Below are 27,761 nucleotides of genomic sequence, written 5' to 3'. Positions count from 1 at the left end.
CGTGTTCCTGGAACCATTCCATAGTGATTCGGGCTTTGTGCACCAGTGCATTATCCTGCTGGAAGTAACCATTTGACTGAGGATAAACTGTCAACATGAACGGATGCACGTGGTCAGCAATGATGTTTAAGTACAATGTGGCATTCAGACATGAATCTATGGGTATCAATGGACCCAACATGAGTCAAGAAAACATTCTTCACACCATAACACTGCCCCCACCACCTTGCACGGTAGTCGTCAGACACGACAGGCCCACTGATTCATGTTGTTTTTGCCAAATTCTGAGCCTTCCATCAACATGATGTACCAGGAACTTCGACTCGTCAGACCAAGCAACTGTTTTCCAATTTTCAATAGTCCAGTGCTGGTGTTGCTGTGCCCACAGGAGGCATGCTCTCTTGTTCGCCATTGATAACAAAGGTATGAAATGTGGCCATCAGCTGGTGTAGCCCATTCACGACAAAGTGCGACTAGTGGTCCGTTGCGATATTTTGTTCTGCACACCAAGGTTATATTCTGACGTGATATGCAACATTGTGGCTCATCTGTTTGCTTGCACAAATCTAGCCATCCTCCTCTGACCTCTCTCATCAACAAGCGATTTTCTTTCACAGGAGTGCCATTGAGAGGATGTTTTCTGTTCACTGGGTGAAAAGCTCAGGAGAACTGCTGTTTCAGAGATGCTTTGTCCAGCATGTCTTGCACCTACTACCATGCTACATTTGAAGTTTGCAGTCTGAAATTCATCATTCTTGCTACGGTTTATATGCTATGCTTAACTGATACTAGAAAGATTGTTCGGCTGCATTTATATCCACAACTATGGTCATGTGACTTGCAACGTTGTGGGACAAACCATTTGTGTGCACAGCAGGGGTGTACCTAATAATGTGGCAGCACACAGTGTATTTATGTCATAAAATTAACAGCAATAAAAACAAAACAGCTTTTCTGACTTGATCCAGAAGATGACATGAGATTAGTAATTTCAAATATTGCATCCAAATATGGATCAAATATTATCAGTTATCCAGGCTCATCCTTCTGATTAATTGTTCATTTTTTATTGGCTTGTAATCTTAACTGAAGAATAAGAATTTGACTTGTTGTTTTTGCTGTATTCAATTAAAATATTAAACAATTATTTTAATGTGTAAATTAAAAAGTAAACATTTTTTATTCATTTCTCAGTACTCAAATAAAATTTCTATAATTTGTAAAATGCCATTTTTCTTCTCTAAAAATCATGTCATCCTCCCTCGGGGTTTACATTGAGGGGTTGTGTCAATTTTATATTTAACAAAGGGGGTTGCAAGCGAAATAAGTTTGCGCACCACTGTCCTAGAGGTTATGATAAATTAAGTAAATTATGGGCTGAATTGCCAAGCCAATATAAAGTGGGGGCACTGTAAAGTAAAATTAGTACAACAAAATACTAATAAAATGAAAATAGTACAGCTGTCATCAGATATGGGGGGAACATAATTAGTAAATGGTCTAATATAGGTAATGCAAAAATGCTTGATCTGATGTCAGCTGAAATAAATATTGATACATGATCAGATATTTCATCAGGGGACTTCACCTGACCGTGTATCAGGAACTGTTTTTCTATAGATGTCCATAGGAGTAGAAGAAAAGTGAAGGGCCAAAAGGGAATGAAAAGAAATTAGCATTTTCTAATACAGTATGTACAAGGTAGTCCCAACGCAGTGTAATTTATTTAGGTAAATATTAATTTATTAATGAAACAAACGCTCCTACTATCCTACTTCTATTGCTATTTTCCATCTTTATTTAATTAAATAATCCTCAATTTAATACCTCACCCTTATACCATTTGCTTGTTCCAAATCTATTTTGTAAAATACATTGAGTCCTTATCTATACAAAATTAAATCTTACACTAAATTCCACATATTTAAACTAAACATATCAGTTTTATCCCAACTTATATATATATACTTTCGTCTTTATATACTTATATTAAACATATCAGTTTTATCCCAACTTATATATATATACTTTCGTCTTTATATACTTATATTAAACATATCAGTTTTATCCCAACTTGATACTTATATTAAACATTTTTATCCCAACTCGATACTTATTTTTACCTAAATAAATTACACTGCATTAGAAAATATTAATTTCTTTTCATTCCGTTTTGGCTCCTCACTTTTCTTCTACTACTATGAACAAGTATGGAAACACAGTTCCTGACACATGGTCAGGTGTAGTCCCCTGATGAAATACCTGATCATGTATCAATATTTATTTCAGCTGATATCAGATTAAGCATTTTGTATTACCTATATTAGACCAATTACTAAATATGTTCCCCCGATATCTGATGACAGCTATACTATATTTATTTTATTTGCATTTTATTAGTACAGTGGATTCCGGTTATTTGGGTCACCGATTAATCGGGGCAGCCGTTTATTTGGGACAAATCTTAAAGAACAGAACCCAATTGAGAAAATAGCCAGGGTTTACTGTGCTTAATTGGGACAACATGCCGTTTAATCGGGGCAGGAGACTGTGGCACTCTAGATTACCTTACAATTGTCTCCGACCATACCATGTGGTTCAGTCGGATTTCTGGAAGTCACAACCATAAAACAGTAAAAACAATTAGCAGTCCCCTGTTTATTGGGCTTTTCTATCAGTGCTTCAATCATATAAAAAATTAATTTTCAGAATCTGCTCTTCATTCCTATTTTTCAAGCTTCCTAACTTGTTACTCCGTTCTCACTTGCGCATAACGTGTTAATTGCAATTTGTGTGTGCCGTGTTCTTTGTTATTGATTGCTTATCTTTTTTACTGTTTTAAATTTTAACCCCCACCCACAAATGTCAGTGAACAGAAATGTCAACTAGTTAGTATGTACATATTACAGTACGTATTAATTAAGCTATGCACGTAAGCATAAATTTATTTTTATTTTGCTAACCTGTGGGAAATATTCTTCTGATTTTCACGTATCATTTAATTTTTTAATTGATAACGTAATAAAGTGTAAAATTGTACTTAATACCGTAGCCAAGTGGTCAGGAGCGGGAGTGCAGTAGCACACGGTCTTTGAATAGACCGGGGTTCAAGCCCCTGACTGCTAAATACGGTCAATCTGCCAACCCACACTGGACCAGCGTGGCAGATTATGGTCTATTTCCCTCAGCATGAATTGTTGAGGAGGTTTCCATCCTGCAGTGGGTTGATAATAGCTGCAGTTTTACATCTTTACTTTTATAGCCTGTGGATAATATTCCTCCTATTTTCGCTAATTAGAATTGCTGTTTAATAGAATTAAACTTCAATTCACAAATGTGATTACAATGACCGGCACTTACTACATATCCTATAGTGAACGGTATTTTACTATGGTGAGTCCATCGTAACTTGATTTGATCATACAGAAAATCCATCGTAAAGCTGTATTTTTAACTATTTACAAGGATTGGGCAGCCGCTTAATCGGGCCAAAATGCACTAGTCCCAATGTGTCCAAAATAACCGGAATCGACTGTATTTTGTTGTACTAATTTTACTTTACAGTTCTCCCACTTTATATTGGCTTGGCAATTCAGCCCATAATTTACTTAATTCATCATAACCTCTAGGATATTAACATTCTTTCACTTTTCAATAATCTACTACTCTTCTTTTTCTACTTTCCTCACCCTTATGGTTACTGGCACCTTGTGTAACTTTCACATCCATTTATGCATACTTAATTAAATTAATATTATTACAACTTACATATACTCTTGCATCTTTTAATGCTGCTTTGCGCTTTTAGGTGCATATGTCATAACATATGTCATAGGTGCATATGTTATTAAACCTGCTTTCACTGAAACCATTTCAAATACTCTATACCTCTTTTCTGTGTAACTCTTTAAACTTTTCTTTTAAAGAGTTACATTGAAAAACTCATTCATATACATATAATTTAATTTACTCAAGCCATACATATAATTTAATTTAATTTAATTTATATATATATATATATATATATATATATATATATATTATACATATATTTGAATAACGTTTAAAATAGTTGGAAAAATCTTTTATAATAAAAATAAAAAGGTACAGCATACATCAGAGGCAGCAAAAAGCATATTCCTCTACATGATGCTTGAAATATAACCATACAAATAAATTAGAATGAGAGTTAAAATAAAAAATAAAATAATGCCAGCAGTATGGCAGGACAAGAGCAAAAATAGTCGAAATTAAACCTAAATTAAATCAAACCAAGCAGGGAGGGAAGAGAGGGGTAACAAGAGTAAAAATATTGCAGCAGAAACTCTAAAATAATTTAGAAAATCTAAATATAAGAATAATAATTCATTGAATTTTAAAAGCCAATTAAATAGAAATTTAACGGTGCCCCCTCTGACAGGCACCAGGTCCAAATTTATGTGAAATATCACCAACAGAGATGTAAACCACTACAATAAAACAAAACAAAAAAATAAAGCAAAAATCGACTGACCATTACGCCCCATCTCGACAGAGGACCACAAGGCCAATAATGGTCAGGGAATCACTGCATTTCGAATGCTAGACAAATCGCAGCAAAGGAGAATCGTTCGAAAGATCAGTGGTCCTCTGTCGAGATGGGGGCGTAATGGTCAGTCTATTTTTGGTTTATTTTTGTTTTGTTTATAATTTTGTTTTTGTTTATAACTGCTGATATTATAATTTTTAATGGATGTTTTACACATTTATAATGTATCGATTGTCAGTTTGTTGAGAAGTTTGACATTACAATAACTATGCAATTTTAAAATGCTACTGTAGCCAAGGTAAAATGGCATAATTTAGAAAGATTTTTTGTAACTTACTTAATTATAGCCATGTTCTCAATATCTAGTCACTTTAACAAGTTTAGACTATAAATTTTTGAAGTTCACTTTAAATGTGTCCGTTTTCATATAAATTGTCATGAAATATTTCAATATGCATGCCACCATCTCTTATTTGTGTTTCCAAGTAACTGCAGACAGTTTATAACAGATGGTTGTATAAAAATAGCTTTGAAAATCAGAGAGTGTGTAGTACTAGTACTAGTAGTAGCAGTGGCATTTGATGCAAGAAAGCAAGTGTATGAGCTTATGCAGCATCAGCCAAAAAAAAAAAAAAAAAAAATCACACCATTCCCTCCAAATGCCTGTCCAGTTCCTCCTTAAATTTATTCAACCTATCAACTTCCACAATGACAGATGGAAGTTTGTTCCAGCAATTAACCACCCGCTGGCTAAAGGCAAATTTCCGCACATCTATTCTACATCTGTCTTTTCTTAATTTGAATTTATGTCCCCGTAGGTTGGTAATCTGAACAAGTGGAAGGATCCCATCAGAATTCAGCGTGCTCAACCCATTCAAGGCCTTGTTAAATAGAAATTTAACAAGGCCACGCATATTAGCATAAATTGTCTGATTCGGGCTTGCAAAAGATGAAGTAAAGTAATAATTATCTTTTTTAAGATTTTTTTTTTTTTTTTTTTTTTTACAATTTCTTTCTTAAATTTTAATTTGATTTTTGACAAAAATGTCACTACTACTGGGAAATCTAGTCAAAATAACAACAAATTAATATTTAAAAGCATGTATACAAAAAAGTTTTAATTTTTAAAGACTTCAGCCCCACCATGGCCAAGTGCAAAAGTACACAGTTTGTGTGAACTGTGGTTCAAGCCCATATGACTGCTAAATAGAGTTAATGATTGTATTCACTGTCAAAATGATTAAAATTTAAACTGCTCTGGACCTGTGATCATGTCAGAATATAAACAGAAACTCACTCTGCAAAGCTCACATGTTAGGAAAATTCATGTGTGAAAACTAAGAGGCATTCTATTGAAATGCTGCTTTTATACCAATATCTAACCTTATTACAGAGGGTTGATTAGCCTTTTGATAACGATTTTGACAGTCCTTTAAAACTATGAAATTCTGTGCTGCCACCACCGGTTGTGTTCCATTTGTTTTCCCTGCTCGTGGACTGTCACACTGCATCATAATTTCCATTGAAATAAAGCACTCTGCAAAACTGCCAAGTCGAACTTGTCCCATTCCTGCTGGCAGACTTTCCACAACAGTTTTGGAGCAGCGGTTTCCGTGAGCTCTTTTCAAAAGTCTGAATGCACAAAAATCCATGTGTGCAGTGACAGGTGATTTAACAGGTTTATCTTGAAATGGGATCAAACGAATACCTGTTGCCGCTTCCATTCTCTGCAAAGAAGTGTGTGTGTAACATGACATATGGCTGGACGTCTTATTCTGGTGCACCAAGACCTTTTCAGCATCATAAAAATGTAATTAATCCATCTGATATTATACCACATTAAAGAAACTGTTCCAAACTGCAACAGGTAGTGCTGAAGAGACAACAAATTGCCACCTTCATTCAAGTGAAAATTAACAATTAAAATTCCTAAATAAAATATGTTAATTAAAAATACAGTTCTTTGGCATAGTATCAAAGAAAAGCAATCCATATCTATTTCTCAGCATGCATTAAATTCTTTGCGGAACCAGTGTCATACTAACCACATCATAAAATTCAGCTTTCCATAAGACATTCCAATAGTTGACTGTCTTTGTTGCTTATGAAATTTGTTTTCCCACTGTACAGGCATAATTATTGTACTGCGATCTATTTAAATTCATGTAAAAATGAAAAACTCAATCACTGCTTATGCATGTTTGTTCATATTAAATTGTTAACAGCAGATGGAATTTTTTTTTCTTCATTTTAAAAGTCACAGAATGTTTTATAATCTATTTTAGATGTGAAGTACTTGGTCCTCGAGGTTGTCACAGACATTCTCTCAGATATTCCTGACAAGCTGTACTTGCTACCTGGGTGTCTAAAACGCTGATGAAACTGATATTCAGGTGACACTCAAGTCAAGTGGACCCAATTTCAGCGAAGTCCAGATGGTCTGTGACAGCCTAATCCTCTGCTTACACTTTCATGATGGTGGGACTGTTAGTAATCCTTGGGTATAACCCCCATGCGCAAGCATACTGTGGGCGACTGCCCAGATGTGAACCAACGTAAACAGGGGTCCAGGTGTAGTACCCACACCACATGAGGAATGCTGCCCCTCTGTGTTATTGTCTGATTGCTGGAACAAATGCCCATCTTTCGTTGAACTACTTCTACAGCGACAGATGGACTTTTGTTCCAGCAATCAATTTCACCCATCCGTTCGCTCCAAATATTTCTCTCGTTCTGCCTTGAATTTATTTAAGCTGTCTACTTCTATGACAGATGGATGTTTGTTCCAGCAATTAACCACCCGCTGGCTAAAGGCAAACTTCCGCATATCCATTCTACAACTGTCTTTCCTAAATTTGAATTTACGTTCCCTCAGGTGATTAATCTGGACAAGAAGAATCCCATCAGCACTGAACATGCTCAAACCATTCAAGGCCTTATACAATTTAATCAGATCGCCTCGCAGGTGTTTGGTCTCCAGAAGTTGTAGTTTGCAAAACTTAAAGCCTTTCTAAGAGCAACTCTTTGTTTCATTTACTAATCTTGTTGCCCTTCTCTGTACTCGTTCCAACAGCTCTACAGCCTTCCTAAAATGAGGCCTCCAGACCTGCATACAGTACTCAAGGCATGGCCTGACCACTGCCTTCTACAAGGGGATAATCGCCTCCTTATATCCCTGCTAGCAAAATTCCTGTATATCATTGACAAGACCTCATGAGCTACTCTTGCACCCTGTCTGCATTGCTCAGAAAACTTCATATCTGGCTGCACAATTACCCTCAGGTCTTTTTCGATCTTCACTACCCGGAACATAGTAACACACAGTTGGTACATTACTCTGGGGTTACTGCTACCCGCATTCAGTGCTTTGCATTTGTCATTATTAAACTTCAGTTGCCACCTCTCAGCTCATCTGCTCAACTGTCGTTAGTGCCATTAGCAACCCTGCCAACTTTTGTATTGTCTGCAAACTTAGACATTAAGCCTGATATACCATCATCAATATCATTAATAAATACAGAAAACAACAATGGACCCAATGGATTATCATCGATTATACTGCTGTTTTACATTTATTTTAAAGTAAAACCCATCACTATGACTCCTAAAGTTAAACCTCATACAGAGAAGAAAAGAAGAACAACATTAAAGCTTAGTGACAAACTTGATATAATAAATAAAAAAATGTATTTTAAAGATGAAATGCACAGGGCATAGCATATGAGTTTAAATAACTATATAATATCAGTGTAGATACACCATAGTTTACTCATAAATTAAACTACATACGTAGTGTAAAGGCATTATTTTTAATTGTATCTCATATTGTGGCTACCTTCACAACGAGATACCAGGTATTGCACTGCTTCAAATAAGTAACGCTTCTCTAGTAGAGAAGATTACTGTTATTTATTCTCAGTGGATACCACCACCCAGACAGCACCGTTTCAAAGCTGTTGGCCTATAATCAATGGGTGGGCAGGTACCCTGATAATGCAAACATGTCATCACAGTTGCGAAGTGGTTCCACGATATGAGAGATGCCAAATGGTGAACAAATGATAATGTATTTTAAAGACTAAATGCACAGGACATAATAAGATATGGGTTTAAATAACTATATAATATCGGTGTAGATACACCATTTCAAAGCTGTTGGCCTATAATCAGTGGGTGGGCAGGTGCCCTGATAATGCAAACATGTCATCACAGTCGTGAAGTGGTTCCACGATATGAGAGATGCCAAATGGTGAACAAATGATAATGTATTTTAAAGACTAAATGCACAGGACATAATAAGATATGGGTTTAAATAACTATATAATATCGATGTAGATACACCATAATTTACCCATAAATTAAACTACGTACATAGTGTAAAGGCACCGTTTTTAATTGTATCTCATATTATATATATATATATATATATAAAATAATCATAATAATAATAAAATAGAATGGGCATAAATAGGAGCATATTAATGGCAGAAGACAACACTGGATTGTTTATGTTTTTTTTGTGCAGTTAATAAAATTGCATTCTTAATCTCTATTTCTTATTTAGTCTCATTATTTCTGCATTAAATATATTACACATAAAACTTTCTAGATAATGGAAAAATCGAAATAATGACAACTTGAATCCCCAAAGGTGCCTTTATTCTTAAAGTCTACCGTAGAAGCATAGATTTTGTATCCTTGGCAAGAATAATATTGGTAATTGACACATTCCTAAGCTGGGACTTATTATACTATGATTTTTTTTTAGTGTTTCTCACCAACCATTGAAGTAAAAACGAAAGACGGAAAACCAAATTCTTAAAATTTTTAATATTTACAATAAATTTATTTACAAACAAAACAAAATACCATATTACTGATGACAGTAATTTTAAAATAAGACAACTGTGATATACAGTAAATATTCAAATACTGAATTTAAAATACAATAAAATATACTAGGTTAAAAGCGCTAAAATACTAACTGAAGCTTTCAAAGGCTTCTGCCTTCTTTCTCAACAGTGTACTTCTATTCTGCGGTGCATGATTAAATACCAGCAAGTTCACGGTGCGTCTCACGTAAACCTATACTGTTCCCGTCGGAACCGGAAGTGGCTCGGGAGCGTTTCAGGCAAAAACATTCATCCCCTCCAAGGATTACCGCCTCAAAGAGGGGATGAATGCGTTGCCCCTATCTCTATTTATATTATTCTCAATAGAACTAATTCGTAAGCTCTCGAGCCACTTGCGGTCCCAAAATCTATGCGCCCGATCAGTGATGACAGCTTCGTCTGGAAAACGAGATTATGATATCCTTTGATGTGACATCGTTGTTTACCTGCATTCCAACTGACCATGGAACACATTGTGTGTACATGGCCTTAGAAAGAGACACCACCTTGAACAATAGGACGCAACTAAACTTAGAGGACATATGTAAAGGCATAGAGTTATGCCTTTCGAGCACTACTATGGTATTTAATAGCACCATGTACAAGCAGGTTAACGGTGCAGCTATGGGCTCCCCCATCGGTGCCATCATAGCTAATTTAGCGATGGAGGAGCTCGAGTCTAGACTATTTAATACTACAGTTCTCCCTATGCGTCCGTGGAAAAGATATGTTGATGATACGTTTTCAGTTATTCGGAAAGGGAGTGAGGATGATACGTTGAATTTTCTTAATAGCTTCTCCCCGTTCATACAATTCACCTCTGAGGTAGAGGAAGGAGGTGTTTTGCCGTTCCTGGATGTGCTGATTTGTAGGGAAGGCCAGCATTTGAAAACAGAAGTATTTAGAAAATCTATGCGCAAAGGCCAATACTCACACTACAACTCAGCTCAGACTAATCATCACAGGAACAGTGCAGTAAGAGCATTAGTGGATAGGGCAAAATCCCATTGTAGTACCTCAGAGGATAGAAAAATGGAGTATGAACATGTTACGGCGGATCTTTTGAAGTGTGACTACCCCCGGAGGATCATAGAGAAATACATTAGTGGAGGGCAGAGCAGAAGTGAGTCCTTCACGCCAATAGCCAACGCATACATTCCCTACTATCCGGGTTTATCCGAGCGTTTAGCTCGTATATTAAGGAATTACCAGACACGTTGTGTGCAGCTCCCAGGCAGGAAGCTGCACACAATTGTGTCACAGGTGAAGGACCCTGTCTTAAATGAAAATATGAGTGGGGTCGTATATAGTATTAAATGCCCGGAGTGTGGGGAGTGTTATGTGGGAGAAACAAAACAGCGTCTCAAAGATCGTCTGGGGGAGCACACAAATGCGATAAGAAATGCAGACTATGGTAAATCCGCCGTAGCCGAACATTTCTGGGAGAAGCAACATCAAATCTCCCCAGACGAAGCTGTCATCACCGATCGGGTGCATAGATTTTGGGACCGCAAGTGGCTCGAGAGCTTACGAATTAGTTCTATTGAGAATAATATAAATAGAGATAGGGGCACATGCATTCATCCCCTCTTTGAGGTGGTAATCCTTGGAGGGGATGAACGTTTTTTCCTGAAACGCTCCCGAGCCACTTCCTGTTCCGACGGGAACAGTATACGTTTACGTGAGACGCACTGTGAACCTGCTGGTATTTAATCATGCACTGCAGAATAGAAGTACACTGTTGAGAAAGAAGGCAGAAGCTTTTGAAAGCTTCAGTTAGTATTTTAGCGCTTTTAACCTAGTATATTTTATTGTATTTTAAATTCGGTATTTGTATATTTACTGTATATCACAGTTGTCTTATTTTAAAATTACTATCATCAGTAATATGGTATTTTGTTTTGTTTGTAAATAAATTTATTGTAAATATTAAAAATTTTAAGAATTTGGTTTTCTGTCTTTCGTTTTTACTTCAATGGTTGGTGAGAAACACTAAAAAAAATCATAGTATGAATATACCCAACCCCAGAGGCCTATTTGAAGAAATGGGACTTATTATGGCAGAAGTTGCAAAATGTTCTGGAATCTTGTGTACATTCTATACAATGGGACCAACTAATGATGTTACCATCAACAAATAAACAAAAAAAAAAAAAAAAAAAAAATCCTAATTCTGTTAAGTATCTATGTAGCTCCTCTTATTGCACTTACACTTCCCTTACTAAATTTAAAATTATTCTCCCATGTCCTTTCCACTTCAAAAAACTAAAAAATACCCCCTCCCAAGTTTTCAGCTTGCTAAATCCTATAGAAACCTTACATACCCCAATCAATCATACTTTCTCTTAAAGTTTCACTAAGTGATAGGATCAAGGCAATGGGTTTCCAAAAGACACCAATATCAAAAGAAATCCACATTCCAACAGTTCACCCAATTCATGGTTTTTATTATCAAGTAGTAGCCCCCGTAGGTCAGGAGCAGGAGTGCAGTAGCACACGCTCTTTGAGTAGACCGGGGTTCAAATCCCTGACTGCTGAATACGGTTGATCTGCCAACCCGCAATGGACTAGCGTGGCAGATTATGATCCATTTCCCTCAGCATGAATTGTTGAGGAGGCTTCCATCCTGCAGTGGGTTGATAATGGCTGCACTTTTAGTAGCTTTTTCTAGGCTTACTTAAGTCACTTTGATGGATGTGGTGCAGGGCTTACAATACCGAGATCCCAGTCATTTTTTTCCGGTATTGATACAAAAATACCAGTTTTTCGGTACTAATTTAAAAAAATAATTATCATGATTTATTCACATAAAGGTTATAGAATCGACAACAATAAATCATTAATACTGCTGAATTTGCAAATGATGGATTGTTATACACAGTAAAAATGCAACGGAAACCTGTAAACGTCATGGAACTGTAAGACATAAAATCTTACAAATATATTTCTCTTAGTAAGTATAGTGTGTATGTGGAAGTAAAGCACTTAAGGAATAACGAAAACATCATTACGAAAATATTTCCATTAGTGGCAGTAGGCCTGGTAGTCTTAAAGTTTCACTAAGTGATAGGATCAAGGCATAGGGTTTTCCAAAAGACGCCGATATCAAAAGAAATCCACATTCCAACAGTTCACCCAATTCCTGGGTTTTTATTATCAAGTAGTAGCCTCCGTAGACAATTAAGGAATATTGTGAACAATGGTATGGCAGGTGCAGAAGGGTTAAAATTAAAAGCTTCTGAACAATAGTTTAATCCCTCTATTACACCGCTACTTCAGGATGCGACACAGTGCATTTTGGGAAAGGGTGTCAGTATGGAGCATTTCAAACGTATTGTGAACAGGTAATTTTGAGGTAACAGATGAAAGCGTTTCGTTGTGCGGGAAAAATATTCTGTTTTTCTCACCAAAGGAAGAAGAGCGAGTGTAAAGAATAACACCGTGATTGGGTCAGGTTTAAATTACTTTTTTTATAAACAAGCTTATGTGAAAATCCCTCTGGGGTTTGCATATAAGCTTGCTTATGAAAAAGTAGTACAAGGGGAGATTGTAACTTGCAATCAATTCAGTAAATAAATAAATGAGAAGGAAATAAATAAAGTGCTCGCACCAAAAGAGGGGTTTGTGGTTGTTGTTGTTCGGAGGGGTTGCAGACTTCCAGTGGTAGTTCTGGGTTCAGTTTGGATCTTGTTCTTGGAGTGCAGCTGTATAGTGAAGGGTTCCACCCGGCATGTTCCTGTGCTAGAAGTTAATCCGGAAGTTGAATAACAAGCCAGTCAGACAGTGCCTTGGCTTCTACTACTACTGCTGCGGTAATTTTTAATTTCCTTCAGTATTAACAGAGAACTGTTCTTGAAATCCCGAAATAAGACAGTACTGGAAGAGCTATACAGCAGAGATGCAGAGTTCAACTGTGTGTGTGTGTGTGTGTGTGTGTGTGTGAGAGAGAGAGAGAGAGAGAGTGAGAGAGAGAGAGAGAGAGAGAGAGAGAGAGAGAGAATCCCAAGGAATCCCACCGTGAAAGAGAAGAAAGGTAAATCGCGTGAACTGTGTGTTTTGGAAGTGATACTTAGATAAAGTGGGAGATTATTTTAGAATAAGGTTGAAGTTGAAGAAACACGAGAAATAAGGAAACGTTTAGCATTGAGTTGGTTTATTGGTTGAAGTTGTAAAGAAAACTGATATTGCTAAATTAAGAGAGATAACATGGAATTGTTAGCATTAAGTTAGCATCTTATGGATTGCTCTTGTGAAGAGAATTGATATTGGTGATTAAGAGAAATATGAGGAAGCGGTTAAGATTGAATTAGTTTAGTGTTTGAAGCTGTAGAGAGAGTTGAGATTGTTAATTGAGGGAAATTTTATGGAATTGACAGCATGTATTAACAGATTAAATGATAAAAATGAATAGATTAGAGTAAATGAACACTAGTTATGTATTATAAGTAGATTTGTATGATAAATGACTTTTGTTTTATATTTGTGTCATTGCTCTTGAGAAACTGACAGCTCACATATAATATACATACAATATATACTCGTGTGAGGGGAGGATATCACACAGCTCCTTGAAATTCTCATTTTTTAACGCAGCCAGGTAGCTTGTGGGGCTTAGTGCTTGAAGGGAGCTGCTGTACGAAAATCATAACAATGGCCACTGATGGCAATACTAAGGTACAGGGAAACAAAAATTAATAAATACCCCCCCCCCAACTTAGATTTGGTTTGCTCACCAAGCTTAACTGTCAATCCCTTTCTTTTGTTAATACGGATATAGTGGCATAAAAAGTGATCTGCTGACGAGGCTAGTGGGAGTCAGAAGTGTTCAAAGCTGCTAAGTGGATTTTCTTATTTATTGATTTCAAATTATTGTTTTTCTAAAACTTTTGATTTAAATTTAATAGTATAACATTATTTTGTGATTTTCTGATTAATCTGGTGTATTTATTCTTTACTCGGCCTTGTAATTGCATAAAAGTATCGGTAAGGGTTTCAAATCCATGTGTTACAAGTTGCAGCTCCGCTGAACGAGACGTTTTTTAGCCATATTTAGCCGCTTTATTGACCAATTGTTACATCAAATTATTTTCTATAAGTAGCTTATAGACCTAGTCAGGATCCTTAGTTTATTCTGAATTGAGACAGCGAGATTTGGAAGTTAATTAATACTTAAGTGCCCGTAGATTTCCCGTTCGTAACTTGCCGCCATTGTTATACGACACAACGTTACATACCGAACTAGATAGCGTAAGCTTAGTATACTATATTATCTATGGTAATAGTGTGGGCAGGTACCCTGGTATCGCAAGTGAAGCATTTCTTATTCGAGGTAGTGCAATACATGGGCAACTCATTGTGAAGGATAAATAGATATGGTGTATCTACACCGATATTATATAGTAATGGTTATTATGCACTTGTATATAGTAAAAAATGGATAAAGGAACTGAAAAATGGGAAAATTATTTTATTAGGCATTTTTTATTATAAAAGATCTTTCTCACAAAAAATATTTTATTCAAGTGCTTGGTCAATTTTCTCAAGGGTTAGCTTTAATTCTTTAATTTTCAAATCCTTGTAACTATGGGGACTCGGATACCGGAGACCGCCTGTATATCAGGATTAATGTCCAAGTTTGCAGATGATACAAATGTTGGCAGGGTTGTTAACAACAGTAAAGACACTATGCTACTCCAACTGGATCTAGAGAGGTGGCAACTGAAGTTTAACACTGACAAATGCAAAGAATTGCATATGGGTAGCAACAACCCACAAGCAACATACCAATGTGTGGTACTACACTCAGGGAAGTGGAAAGTGAAAAAGACCTGGGGGCAATTGTGCAGTCAAATATGAAGTACGCTGAACAGTGCAGACAAGATGCCAAGGCAGGTCATGGAGTCTTTTGAATGATATATAGGAATTTTGCTAGCAGGGACAGAGAGGTTTGTTTGTTGTTTGTTGTTTGGTTTTTAGGAGCATTAGCAACTAAGACCATATTGCTCCGGGATATGCGGTGGTCATTCCCTGACCTTTCCGCATCCTCCATATTTGGTGGTGACGGGCTCGAACCCCGGTCTAATCAAGAAGCGTGTGCTATGCACTGCTGCTGCTCCTTCCCACCTGGCTACGGAGGCACCGGACAGAGAGGTTATTATCCCATTGTACAAGGCAATGGTTAGACCACACCTAGGGTACTCAGTACAGGTTTGGAGGCCTTATTTTAGGAAGGATGTAGAGTTGCTAGAACAAGTACCAAGAAGGGAAACAAGATTGGTGAGTGGAACAAAGGGGTGCTCTTCCCAAAAAAGGCTCAAGTTCCCCCTCATAGCAGTATCTGACATATACAATAAGTTGAGCAAGGTTTGAAATATCTGTGGATTCGTCTAACTCTATTGCAAAAATTGTACTTTCTCTCAATCGATTTAATAAATTGAATTTTATATTGTCCGATATGCTCTGCGAGACTGTCTCTGGGCAGAGAAATGCTTTTTAAATCGTACTTTTCTCCATGCATAACTGAAATAATTTTTATTGCAGCAAAAGAAAGCACCGAATTACGAGGCAGCATAAAGCTTGCGTGCTGTGTATACACACATTGCTTTGTATAGTTACTGCTACCACACATTCGCACCTCTGGCCTTTAGGCAATACAGTACCAGCAATTCGAGAATGTGCTCTAAGAAGCACGAATTAAGAGCTGAAGGGATTACCACAAGGGATTAATTGAGTAGTAGTTATGAGTACTACTTAGCATTTAAGTAGTACTGAGATGTCACACTAGTCAGCTGCTTTTTGTGTGTCTATAGCCAGTGAGCAAATTAAGGCATATTCTCGGCATGGTAGGCAGTTGGGTCCATTCATATCTCAGACTTAGTTCGAGTAGCAAGGTCTCTACACCTACAGTATTGAAAAAGGAATTTTAACAACAGGGTTTTTGCTTTTATGTACACAAAAAATAAATTTATTTAAAAATTTCCATGACCCTTTTAATTTATTCCGCGACCCCTCGGAGGTTCATATGCAACAGTTTGCACACCTCTGCTCTAGGATATTAACATTCTTTCACCTTTCATTAATCTACTACTCTTCTTTTTCTACTTTCCTCACCCTTATAGTTACTGGCACCTTGTGTGAATTCAGCGTGCTCAACCCATTCAAGACCTCAGATCATGTTGCAGGTCCCAGTCTGCAGCCACTGCAATTTGTAGAACTTAAGCTTCTCTTGGGAAGAGGACCTCTTTGTTCCCCTCACCAATTTTGTTGCTCTTCTCTGTACACGTTCACGCAAATCTACATCCTTCCTAAAATGAGGCTTCCAGACCTGTATGCAATACTCAAGATGTGGCCTGACCATTGCCTTATACCAGGAGTGCCAACTTAATTTGTGATGCGATCTACTTTTTTCCTTCAAAATGTGCCACGATCTACCATTTCAAAAATTTCATTGCACAAGGTGCACAAATCGAGGGATGCATTTATATATTTAAAATTCGCCGTGATCGACTGAAATTAAATCCGCAATCGACTCGTTGACCACCCCTGCCTTATACAAAGGGATAATCACCTCCTTTTCCCTATTAGCAAAATTCCTGCATATCATTGACAAAACCCATGACCTGCTCTGGCAGCCTGTCTGCGTTGTTCAGAAAACTTCATATCTGACTGCACAATTACTCCCAGGACTTTTTCATTTTCTACCACCCTAAGTGTAGTACCACACAGTTGGTACATTCCTCTGGGGTTACTTCTACCCATATGCAGCATTTTGCATTTGTCAATGTTAAACTTCAGTTGCCACTTCTCCGTCCATCAGCCCAAATTTTCTAGATCCTGTTGCAGTAGCACACTGCCATTACTAACCCTACCAACCTTTGTATCATCTGCAAACTTCGACACTAAGCCTGATATACCTTCAGCAATATCATTGATAAATATACAAAACAACAGTGCACCCAACACTGAACCCTGTAGGACTCCACTGATAACATTAGTCCACGAAGAGCAGCATCCATTGATTACTTGATTACCACTCTCTGTCTTCTCCCACTCAACCAACCTTTTATGCATTGTAGCAACTTACCCTTAATACCATTCTTCTCCAATTTGTACAGTAGTCTCCCATGCACAACAGTGTCAAAAGTTTTCCTGAAATCCTAGTATATGATAACAAAATTATTTTTTGTATTCAGTTCCTTTGTAACCACATCATAGTATCCAATCAAATTTCTCAGACAAGACTTTCCCTTAACAAACCCATGCTGTGTCTGAATTATTGCTGCAGTCTTGTCTAGATGATCTTGCAATGCATCTTTAAACTAACTGGTCTGTAATTACTCGTGTCTGGGATTTGAACCCAGACCTCTCCAAATGACAGACAAGTGTTGAAACCACTTCCTTCCCACAGTATACTGCCACTACACTGTGGGAAGCAAGATACATAGTTTCAAATTTCATGCACTGTGAAGCACACCAGATTTGAAATAAATTTCGAAAGAAACCTGAAAATGGATAAGCGTGAAACTGAAAAGTGGCGCAATAGCATTGGAAGATTTTCAGTGTGCTGCAGAGAGAGAGTATTTTGGTAGTGGGAGAATGAGGGTTATGTGACTAGAATTGTGCATTCATGCAGTTCAGCAATCATGGATAACTTTCCAGTGAACTATTGCACATTTGCAGTAGAAACTTATTTTACAACAAAATCTATTGTGCAGACACAAAGATGGTTTCGACTTCAGTTTAATGTACTGAGACATGGCCAAATTCCTTCTCAGAACACAATATTAAGGTGGGTCGAAGCTTTTTGTGGTAGTGTAAACAATCAATTTTTGGGGAATACACATAGTTCACACACTTGAGATGGCCGAGAGATAGTGGGGAATGCAGTGCTGCAAAGTCCATCCCAGTCATTAAGTAGATAAGCATTGCTTCTGGAATATTGAAGAGAAGTCTACAATGAATTCTGCACAATGATCTTCTGTTCCACCTGTGCAAAATTCAAGTCGACCACGAGGTAACAAATCAAGATAACAGTGCACGAGTACAGTTCTGTAGATAATTTAGAGTCATTTTGAAATATAATGCAATGTTTTGAATATGTCAGACAAGGCCCATTTTCACCTTTCTGGATTTGTTAACAAGCAAAACTTTTGCTATTTGTCAAGAACTAATCCAACTGAGCTCCACCAAAAGTTTCTCCACCAAAAGTTTCTACAAAGTTTCTACACAGGTAACCATCTGGTGTGGTGCACCCAATTGAAGTAATCGGCTCTACTTCTTTGAAGGCATCAACCAGATTATAACAGTGACTGCTAATCAATACAATACGAAGTTGGAAATGCTGAGGAGCTACACATGTTCAGACAAAATAAAGTCTGGTTACAATGAGATGGAGCAACATTGCACTCTTCAAGACAAAGCACGGCCATTTTGAGGAGACTGTTTCCTGGGCACTTGGTTTCAAGGTTTGGCAACATAGTATATGAGTATATGATGAGAGCCTTGTCGATCAATTCGGCCCTGAAGGGATTGTGCAAGGCTCAAGGGGTAGAATTTTTTTCAGCCTGGTCTGTACTTAAATAGAAAGGGTGCAAGAATTTTTGCTGATGCTGTCGAGGCAGTGTTAGGTGGGTCGGAAAACTGCTAGTTGGGGGGGGATACAAGGACTAATAGATTAACAGTAGCCACTGGCAGAGGTGGAAGTGATTCTTGCACTGCTTCTATTGAAACGAGCAGAAGCCTGAAAAACAAGATGCAGGATATTTCAGAGACTGCTGGGAGTCACTGCGGTACAAGTAAACACATGGGTTGTGTTAGGGTAGCTAAGAATAGAAACAGGTTGTTGTTGTTATTTGGTTTTTAGGAGCATTAGCAACTAAGGCCATATTGCTCCGGTGCGGTGGTCATTCCCTGACCTTTCCGCATACTCCGTATTTGGTGGTGACGGGCTCGAACCCCGGTCTAATCAAGAAGCGTGTGCTATGCACTGGTGCTCCTTCCCACCTGGCTACTGAGGCGCCTTAGAAACAGGTGCATGCATACTTGCGTGTACACCAATGCTAGGAGTTTGGTAAATAAATTTGATGAATTTGAGGTATTGCTCAAAACATCAAAGGCAGATATTGTTGGGATATCAGAGACATGGTGTCACACAGATATAAGGAATACGGAACTGGAATTTGGGGAATACAATGTGTATAGAAAGGATAGACAGGACAGCAGGGGAGGAGGGGTTATGCTATTAGTTAAGAAACACATAAAATCCAAGATCCAAGGAAGTGAAGCCAGTCGACATCGATGGACAGGGCAGTGTCGAGTCAGTTTGGTGTGACATAAGCATAGGGAAATCAAAATTGAGAGTAGGAGTGTGCTATAGGCCTAATGACTCTGATGAGTATAATAAGATATTGTACAGGGAAATGGAGTGGGCCAGTAAATCAGAGAGTCTTATAATGGGGGATTTTAATTTCCCAGATATTGACTGGAATTTGTGGGTTGGTCACTCACACACTAGCCAGGCTTTTGTGGATTTATTGGATGATTGTTTTCTACATCAGCATGTTCGTGAGGCAACAAGAGGGAGCAATACTCTTGATCTGATTATCAGTAGTGATTCTTCATGCATTAAGAATCTGCAGATAAATGAACCACTAGGTGGCAGTGATCACAGTGTGTTGAAGTGGGATTTACTCAAGGAGGTAACTACCATCAGAGGTAAAGGGAAGGGTTTCTGTTTTCGTAAAGGCGACTATGATGGTCTGAGACAGTATTTAAATTCTATACAGTGGGACCAACTGATGATGTTACCAACAGCAAACTCAAAATGGGAAGCATTCAAGGAACTAATCTTGGAAGCTACCAGGCTTTACATACAAACTAAGAAATATTGTTCAAGGTTTAGGCCTAAATGGTTGTCAGATGAACTAATGAGACATGTGGCAGAGAAGAAAAATGCATGGGATACATACAAATTAATGGGCGACATGGAAGCCTATGATAGATATAAGTTGGTCTGTAACAAAGTCACAAAGGAGATTAGGCAGGCAAAGGCAGACTACGAAAAATCTTTGGCAAAGGATGCAAAGAAAAACAGAAAAGAGTTCTTTACCTATTTAAACTCAAGAAGGAAAGGGATGAATCAGATTGGTCCACTGGATATTGATGGTTCAACAGTTGAGGATCCTGCTCAGGTGGCTGACAATCTAAACGAGTATTTTGCATCTACATTCACGCATGAGGAGTTATTCAGGAAGTAGAATGACGTAGGTAAAGTAAACATTGGCAGTGAGCTAGATGATTTTGTAATAACTGAGAGGAAAGTGGAGGAGAGATTGTTGAGGATAAACATAAAAAAGGCACCTGGGGTGGATGGGATCTATCCAATTATATTAAAGGAGGCAGCAAAGGAAGTAAGCAAACCCCTAGCCATAATTATGAGAGCTTCGTTGGACTCAGGGGAGGTACCCATAGACTGGAGATGTGCAAATGTAACCCCAATTCACAAAGGAGAATCAAAGGCTGACACAAGTAATTATAGACCCGTGAGTTTAACTTCTGTTCCAGGAAAATTAATGGAGGCACTGGTTAAAGAAGTACTGCAGGATCATTTAGACAAGAATTCAGTTATAGCTCAGACGCAGCATGGTTTTGTTAAGGGCAGGTCTTGCCTGACCAGTTTGATTGGATACTATGATGTAGTCACAAAAGAACTGGATGCAGGGAATAACTTTGATATTATATATTTGGATCTTAGAAAGGCTTTTGATACTGTTGCACATGGAAGACTGCTGCACAAATTGGAGCAGTGTGGCATTGGAGGCAAATTGCTGCTATGGATAAGGGGATGGTTGAGTGGCAGAAGACAGAGAGTGGTAATCAATGGACACTGCTCAACGTGGACTAATGTTATTAGTGGAGTTCAGTATTGGGTCCGTTGTTGTTTTCGGTGTTTATGAATGATATTGATGATGGTATATCAAGTTTAATGTCCAAGTTTGCAGATGATACAAATGTTGGCAGGGTTGTTAAGGACACTACTGACACTATGCTGCTGCAACAAGATTTGGAAAGGTTGAACAGATGGGCTGAGAGGTGGCAAATGAAGTTTAACATTGACAAATGTAAAGTACTACATATGGGAAACAGTAACTCCAGAGCAATGTATCAACTCTGCGGTACTACAATGACAGTGGTGGAGAATGAAAAGGACCTGGGGGTAATTGTGCAGGCAGATATGAAGTTCTCTGAGCAGTGCAGACGAGCTGCAAGAGTAGCTCATGGTGTCTTGTCAATGATATACAGGAATTTTTCTAGCAGGGATAAGGAGGTGATTATTCCCTTGTATAAGGCAATGGTTAGGCCACATCTTGAGTACTGTATACAGGTCTGGAGGCCTCATTTCAAGAAGGATGTAGAGCTGCTGGAACGGGTACAGAGAAGGGCAACAAGATTAGTGAATGGAACAAAGGGTTGCTCTTACGAAGAAAGGCTTAAGTTTTGCAAATTACAGAGTCTGGAGACTAGGCACCGGTGAGGTGATCTGAAAGAGGCTTTGAATGTTTTGAACATGCTCAATGCCAATGGGATTCTTCCTCTTGCTCAGAATAATCCCCTCAGAGGACATAAATTCAAATTGAGGAAGGACGGATGTCGGATAGATGTGCGGAAATTTGCCTTTGGCCAGCGGGTGGTTGGTTGGTGGAACCGACTTCCATCACTTGTTGTTGAAGTTGATAGCCTAAACAAATTTAAGGCTCAACTGGACAGGTATTACGAACGAACGGAGGGGTGAAATGGGAGTGGTGTGTTTTGTTTTTTTTTTTGGCTGATGCTGAATAAGCTTGCTTTCTTGCATCATATGCCTCTACTAATGCTAATGCTAATGCTAACATCCACTTGGTATCAAGACCTCCTGACTTGACCAACCATGACTTTTTTCTCTAGAGATATTTAAAAGCAACAGTTTACAAAAAAATCATTCTTAATTCATGAACTAAAGGACTGGATTAGATAAGAAATTGGAAGAATTAATTTAAATTTGTTACAGTAAGTAATGCAGAGTTTATGCAAAGACTGCAACAATGTATTGACTTCACTGGGGGTCATTTGGAACATGTCATTTTTAAAACTTAACATTCGAATATTAAACTATGAAACTGCATTTGTTAATGCTATTATTTCTTTAAATAAAGATTCTCAATTTACATCTCATCTTTTAAAATAAATTCACCAAAAAACACCCAATCCTACAGCCTCACCCAGTATAATACATTTTAAAAAATTTTTTTTTAATAATATTTACATACATAAGCATAAATATATGTGTGTGTGTCTGCGTGTGTGCATATTTGAAATTAATATCTATATAATATCGGTGTAGATATATCATAGATAACTCTTAAGAAACTAAGATGGTAGTTAGTGTGGGAGGCTCTGTATCTCATATTGTGCTATTCCTTCACAACGAGTTACACGGTATTGCACTACCTCGAATAAGTAACGCTTCACTAATAGAGAAGACTATTGTTACTTATTCTCAGTGAGTACCACCACCCAGACAGCACCGTTTCAAAGCTTTTGGCTTATCATTGGTGGGTGGGCAGGTACCCTGTTATTGCAGACAACCCAGTTATGAAGATAATCACACAATATGAGGGATGCCAAAAGATTTATATGATAATATTTAAATATTATCATATTTTGGCCTATCATCAGTGAGTGGGGATGTACCAGGGTACCTGCCCACCCACCGATGATAGGCCAATAGCTTTGAAACGGTGGCATCTGGATGGTAGTACTCACTGAGAATAAGTAACAATAGTCTTCTCTATTAGTGAAGCGTTACTTATTCGAGGTAGTGCAATACCATGGAAACTCGTTGTGAAGGAATAGCACAATATGAGATACAGAGCAAATAATGCCTCCCACACTAACTACCATCATAGTTTCTTAAGAGTTATCTATGGTGTATCTACATTGATATTATATAGATATTAAACTCTTAACTCTTAAAGTATTATGCCTTGTGCATTTAGTTATTTTTAAATATTTGAAATTCTACACACTTAATGCTCTTTAAAACTGGAAAATGGAAGAGATTTTTGTGAAAATAAATGGTGTAAAACACACATATTTTAAAACTTTTAATTGTTTATTAAAACCTAAAAAAATTCATACAATAAGTACTACAACCCATTAAGAAAAGATTAAATATTAGCATTGTTTATGTAGAATTCAAAAACTCAAAACATTTTCCAAAAATTAAAAAGGAAGTTGGGCACCTGTTAGATGATCCACCAACGCTTTTTGCTACATTTTGTGTGCTACCACTGCCAGGTTAAGAAGAGTTATTAACACTTCCATATAAAAACTATAATAACAAGTATCTTTCTTGAGCTATAATATTAACCATAACAAAAGATGTTTCAGTCACATAGTTAAGAGTTCTGTACTGACACAAATATATAATACATAGGCAAACGATAATTTAAATTTAAAATTTAGATATACACATATAAAAATATCTATACTTTAACATAGTCAATAATTTGTTTTACACATATTCCAGTTAGATTATAACTGTGTTCTCACCAAGTAGTTTACTGGCAATCATACTTCTAAGGAAACCTTGAATTAGCAATCTATGTCCTTTTCTACAAGATTATGCTTGATTGTTCTTTTTCCTGAAGAGGTATTCAACTGTTCATGTTGTTTGTTGTTTACAGCTTTCTAATTTAGCAACTCTCTCACAACAAGGCTAACAATCATTCCTTGTCTGTGAGTCCTACTACACAATATCTTGATAAGTGTCTGCAAAACAGTTAGATTTCCCTGAGTTATAAGATATATTTTTGTCAAAATCCTGCAATTTGAGGAGCCACTTTAATATTCTCTGGCTTTTATCTTTCCTGTTGTAAAGCAGTGGCTTGTGGTCAGACTTCATTATTAGCTTCTGTCCTTTTAGCAGATGTTTAAACCTTCCCAAAGGATACATCAAAGCCAATGTTTTCCTTTCAATGATGGAATAGGATCTCTCTCTGCAGGATTCAATTTTTGGCTTAGATAAGCAATGGGTTTCAGTTCATTATCCATGTTTTGTTCAAGAACACAACTTGTGGTCTTGCTGAAGGCAATAGGAATAACATAAAATTCTTGTCCCGATTCGGGATGAGCCAAAACAGAAGCAGAGACGAGACTTTTGTTCACATCATCAAAAGCTTTCTGCTGTTCCATACCCCTATATAAACTTAGTTCCTTTACAAGCAAGCCTTGAGATCAGCACCATAATATCTGCACACACTAGCATAAACTTCCTATAAAAATTTAACATACCTAGGAAACTCTTGACCTGCTTGATATTACACTGAGGACTGGACTTAAGGAACTGATGTGGCATATATATCTGCTTTATCCAACGTGTGACTCAGGTATGTTATTTTACTAGAAACAGTTCACATTTCGAAAACTCTAGTAACAAATTGGCTTTGAAATTTTGTACCTCCCACAGCAAATCCTTGTGATGTTGGTAAGTGTCGGAGTACACCAAAACATCATTCTAGAACACAACCACTCACTTTACTAACAATCCATCCATTACTTTATCCATCATTCTATGGAAAGTCTCAGCTGAGTTTCAGTCATCCTTTTGGCAATCTGCAAAGGTGGTAATTTTATCACATCATTGAGAAAACAGTATTTGCTATGCTCAGTACTCAAGGGGATCTGAAAATATTCAGAATTGAGATTTAACTTGGAAAAGAATTTGGCCCCTAGTGCACAATGCAACAGGCCTCCAGCATTGTTAAGTTACAGTTTATTGGTTCTGTCACTTTATTGATTCCCTTTCAAGTCCAGTACAAAAGCATACATCTACATTTGGCTTCTTGATCAGAATAAGAGAGGTGTTCCATGTCAAAGTGGAAGGATCAGTGCTCCTCACATTCTGATAATTCAAGTAATTTATGAAGCGTATCTAAAATCTAAATCACTCTCCAATTTGTGGATGAATATCTGAGAGGTATCATGTAAAATCAAAACTGACACATTTGCTACTATATGTTGGGCTGCTGAGAAAATATGGTTTTTATGGGTGCATGTGTGCGTGCATGCACATGTACTAGCAGTGGATATTTTAAAATACCTTACCTAAACTTTACCTTAAAATAGTAAAATACCTTACCTAAACTTTTTTACTATTATATTTTCACTAATTGTGAAAATATTTGTGTTTACATTTGTACTCAATAACTCTGAGGAAATACAACATATCAAAGTGATTATATATACTGAATCACATTGAATATCAGTACATTTGAAAATTAATCAGAATACTTAGATGATTTAGAATCATTTCATCTGAAAAATACTAAGATTTACCTTACAGTCTTCACAGCAAAGACCTGCTGAGCATTCAGCTTCAACGCGCAGTTTGCAAGTTATAGGATCACAGCATGGGTCAGCTTGCAAGCACTCCTAATGTTTAAAAAAAAAAACGTGCATGTATGTATTTTTTATGTATGTATATAAAACTGTAAAAATAATGTTTAATAGTAAAAATAAAGAGAGAAAGAAAGAGAAGACAGTTTATTAGTGGCTGCATAAGCAATATCCAACAACACGTTCCATAATATATAGAAGCTATATATGAAAACCAAGGAAAATGAGAGAAAAATCAAATAAAACAAATAAATTTCACACTTTTTGGCCTTGCTGTGGTCAGATGGCACTGGTCTAAATTTATTATTTGTTGACTTATAACTTGACTGTATTTGCCCTATACTTAATATTTTTCAAAATTTTACATACATATTCCTTCCACTTTCCTTCCATTCATATTTTCATTATTTATTTATTTGTTTCTTCACTAATTTTCCAGTTTTTTTTTACAGTGCTTCTATATATGTGTATATATATATATATATATATCTTTGGCACTAGACAAAACATGAATAAATAAGCACATGATAACGATGGATACCTACTGTTATATATTACATTACTGAGTGAACAGCTAAATTTTTATTACATCATCTATTCTCTAAGTAATTTTAAATAATACATAAGTAAAAATGTAAAAAGAAAAGGGGGAAAAAATCAGGTTAAAGAATGTAACTGGGCATTAATTTTAATTAGATAAAATACTATAATGTTAACAAACAGAAATGGAAAAATAAATTTGTGGGGCACTTTCTGCCTTATGGCACAACAATACCACTAGTACACAAGGACAAATCAAAGGAAGCTCTCCAAAGTTTTATTTTCAGAAGTTAGTGGGATACAGAAGAGAAGCAAACTGTTACAAAGAGATGCATCTATTTATCAATATAATCAACACGAACATTCAAACATTTATTCCAATGTCTGTTCAGATTTTCAAAATCCTATTGTAGAATTGTCTCATGATACTGATAATACCACTGTTGCACTGCTGATGTAACTTATTATTGTTATGGAAATGTTTTTCTGAAAGATGTTATTTAAGTTGAGGAGAGATGGAAATCTGAAGGTACTAAATCAGAATTATTAGGGGATATACTGTAAAGTGTTCCATACAGTCTGTTCTAACCAATCTATTATCAATTATACAGTTTGCATGGGTAGGGTGGCTTTATTGATGCCCTTAAATGCATGAGGATTTCCAGAATGGTACACAAGCAGTGGTTTTAATCTGTAATCGCTTGCCGCATCAGCCCCAAGCAAGAGCGTGGCCCTTTTGACGCCTAGAAACCTGGCACTGTATTTTCCTCTTTGGCAATGTATGTTCGATCAGGCATTTTTTTCCAATATAGAGCAATCTCGTCAACATTAAAAATTTGCTGCATCGAATAGCCACCTTAATCAATAATTTTTTCCAACACATCACAAAATTTCTCTGCAGCTGCAAAATCGGCACTGGCGACTTCACCACATACTTTAATGTTGTGGAAACCAACGCGATGCTTGAACCTTAATAGACTCAAGCATTGCGCCTGTTGCTTGCCATGAACTTGGGTTGGTGTTCGCCGTACTTATCCTTAATATCTTTATAAATATTTGTTGCTTTTGCTTGAATGGTCATTAGATTCAGGGGCACTTGTTTCTAAATCTTGTTTGCACAGTGTCATACAGCTTCTGCAGTAGCTCAGTTGGCAAGGTATAATGCTGCCCATCAACAATCTGAAGAGGCCTGGGTTCGATTCCTATTAATGACTAGAAGAATTTCTAAAATCTTCTTCAATTGAGGCTGTAGTAGAGAGAAAATATCATTCACCCCTCTGTTAACTTTTAAGAATCATTCGCTGTCAGAATCCATCTTCTCAAACCTTGCCATTGCCATCTCTCTGGTGATGAAGCATCTCGGCTCC

At 37.0% G+C, this 27,761-nt stretch overlaps 1 protein-coding gene across 1 annotated transcript in view; it reads right to left on the bottom strand.

Moving 5' to 3' along the window:
- Window positions 1-27,761, bottom strand: part of LOC150079395 (disintegrin and metalloproteinase domain-containing protein 11-like) — a 445,660-nt gene that overhangs the window by 181,161 nt on the left and 236,738 nt on the right. The window contains exon 18 of the mRNA XM_090383050.1: window positions 25,795-25,890. Coding sequence (XP_090239176.1) covers window positions 25,795-25,890 — 96 coding nt within the window. The remainder of the gene's footprint in view (window positions 1-25,794; window positions 25,891-27,761) is intronic.

The sequence above is a fragment of the Mastigoproctus giganteus genome, chromosome 10 (genome assembly GCF_048544385.1).
Source record: "Mastigoproctus giganteus isolate SK-2022 chromosome 10, ASM4854438v1, whole genome shotgun sequence".
Lineage (NCBI taxonomy): Eukaryota > Metazoa > Arthropoda > Arachnida > Uropygi > Thelyphonidae > Mastigoproctus > Mastigoproctus giganteus.
The sequence above is the reverse complement of the archived record's forward strand: the minus strand, read 5'-3'. Positions and strand labels throughout refer to the sequence as shown.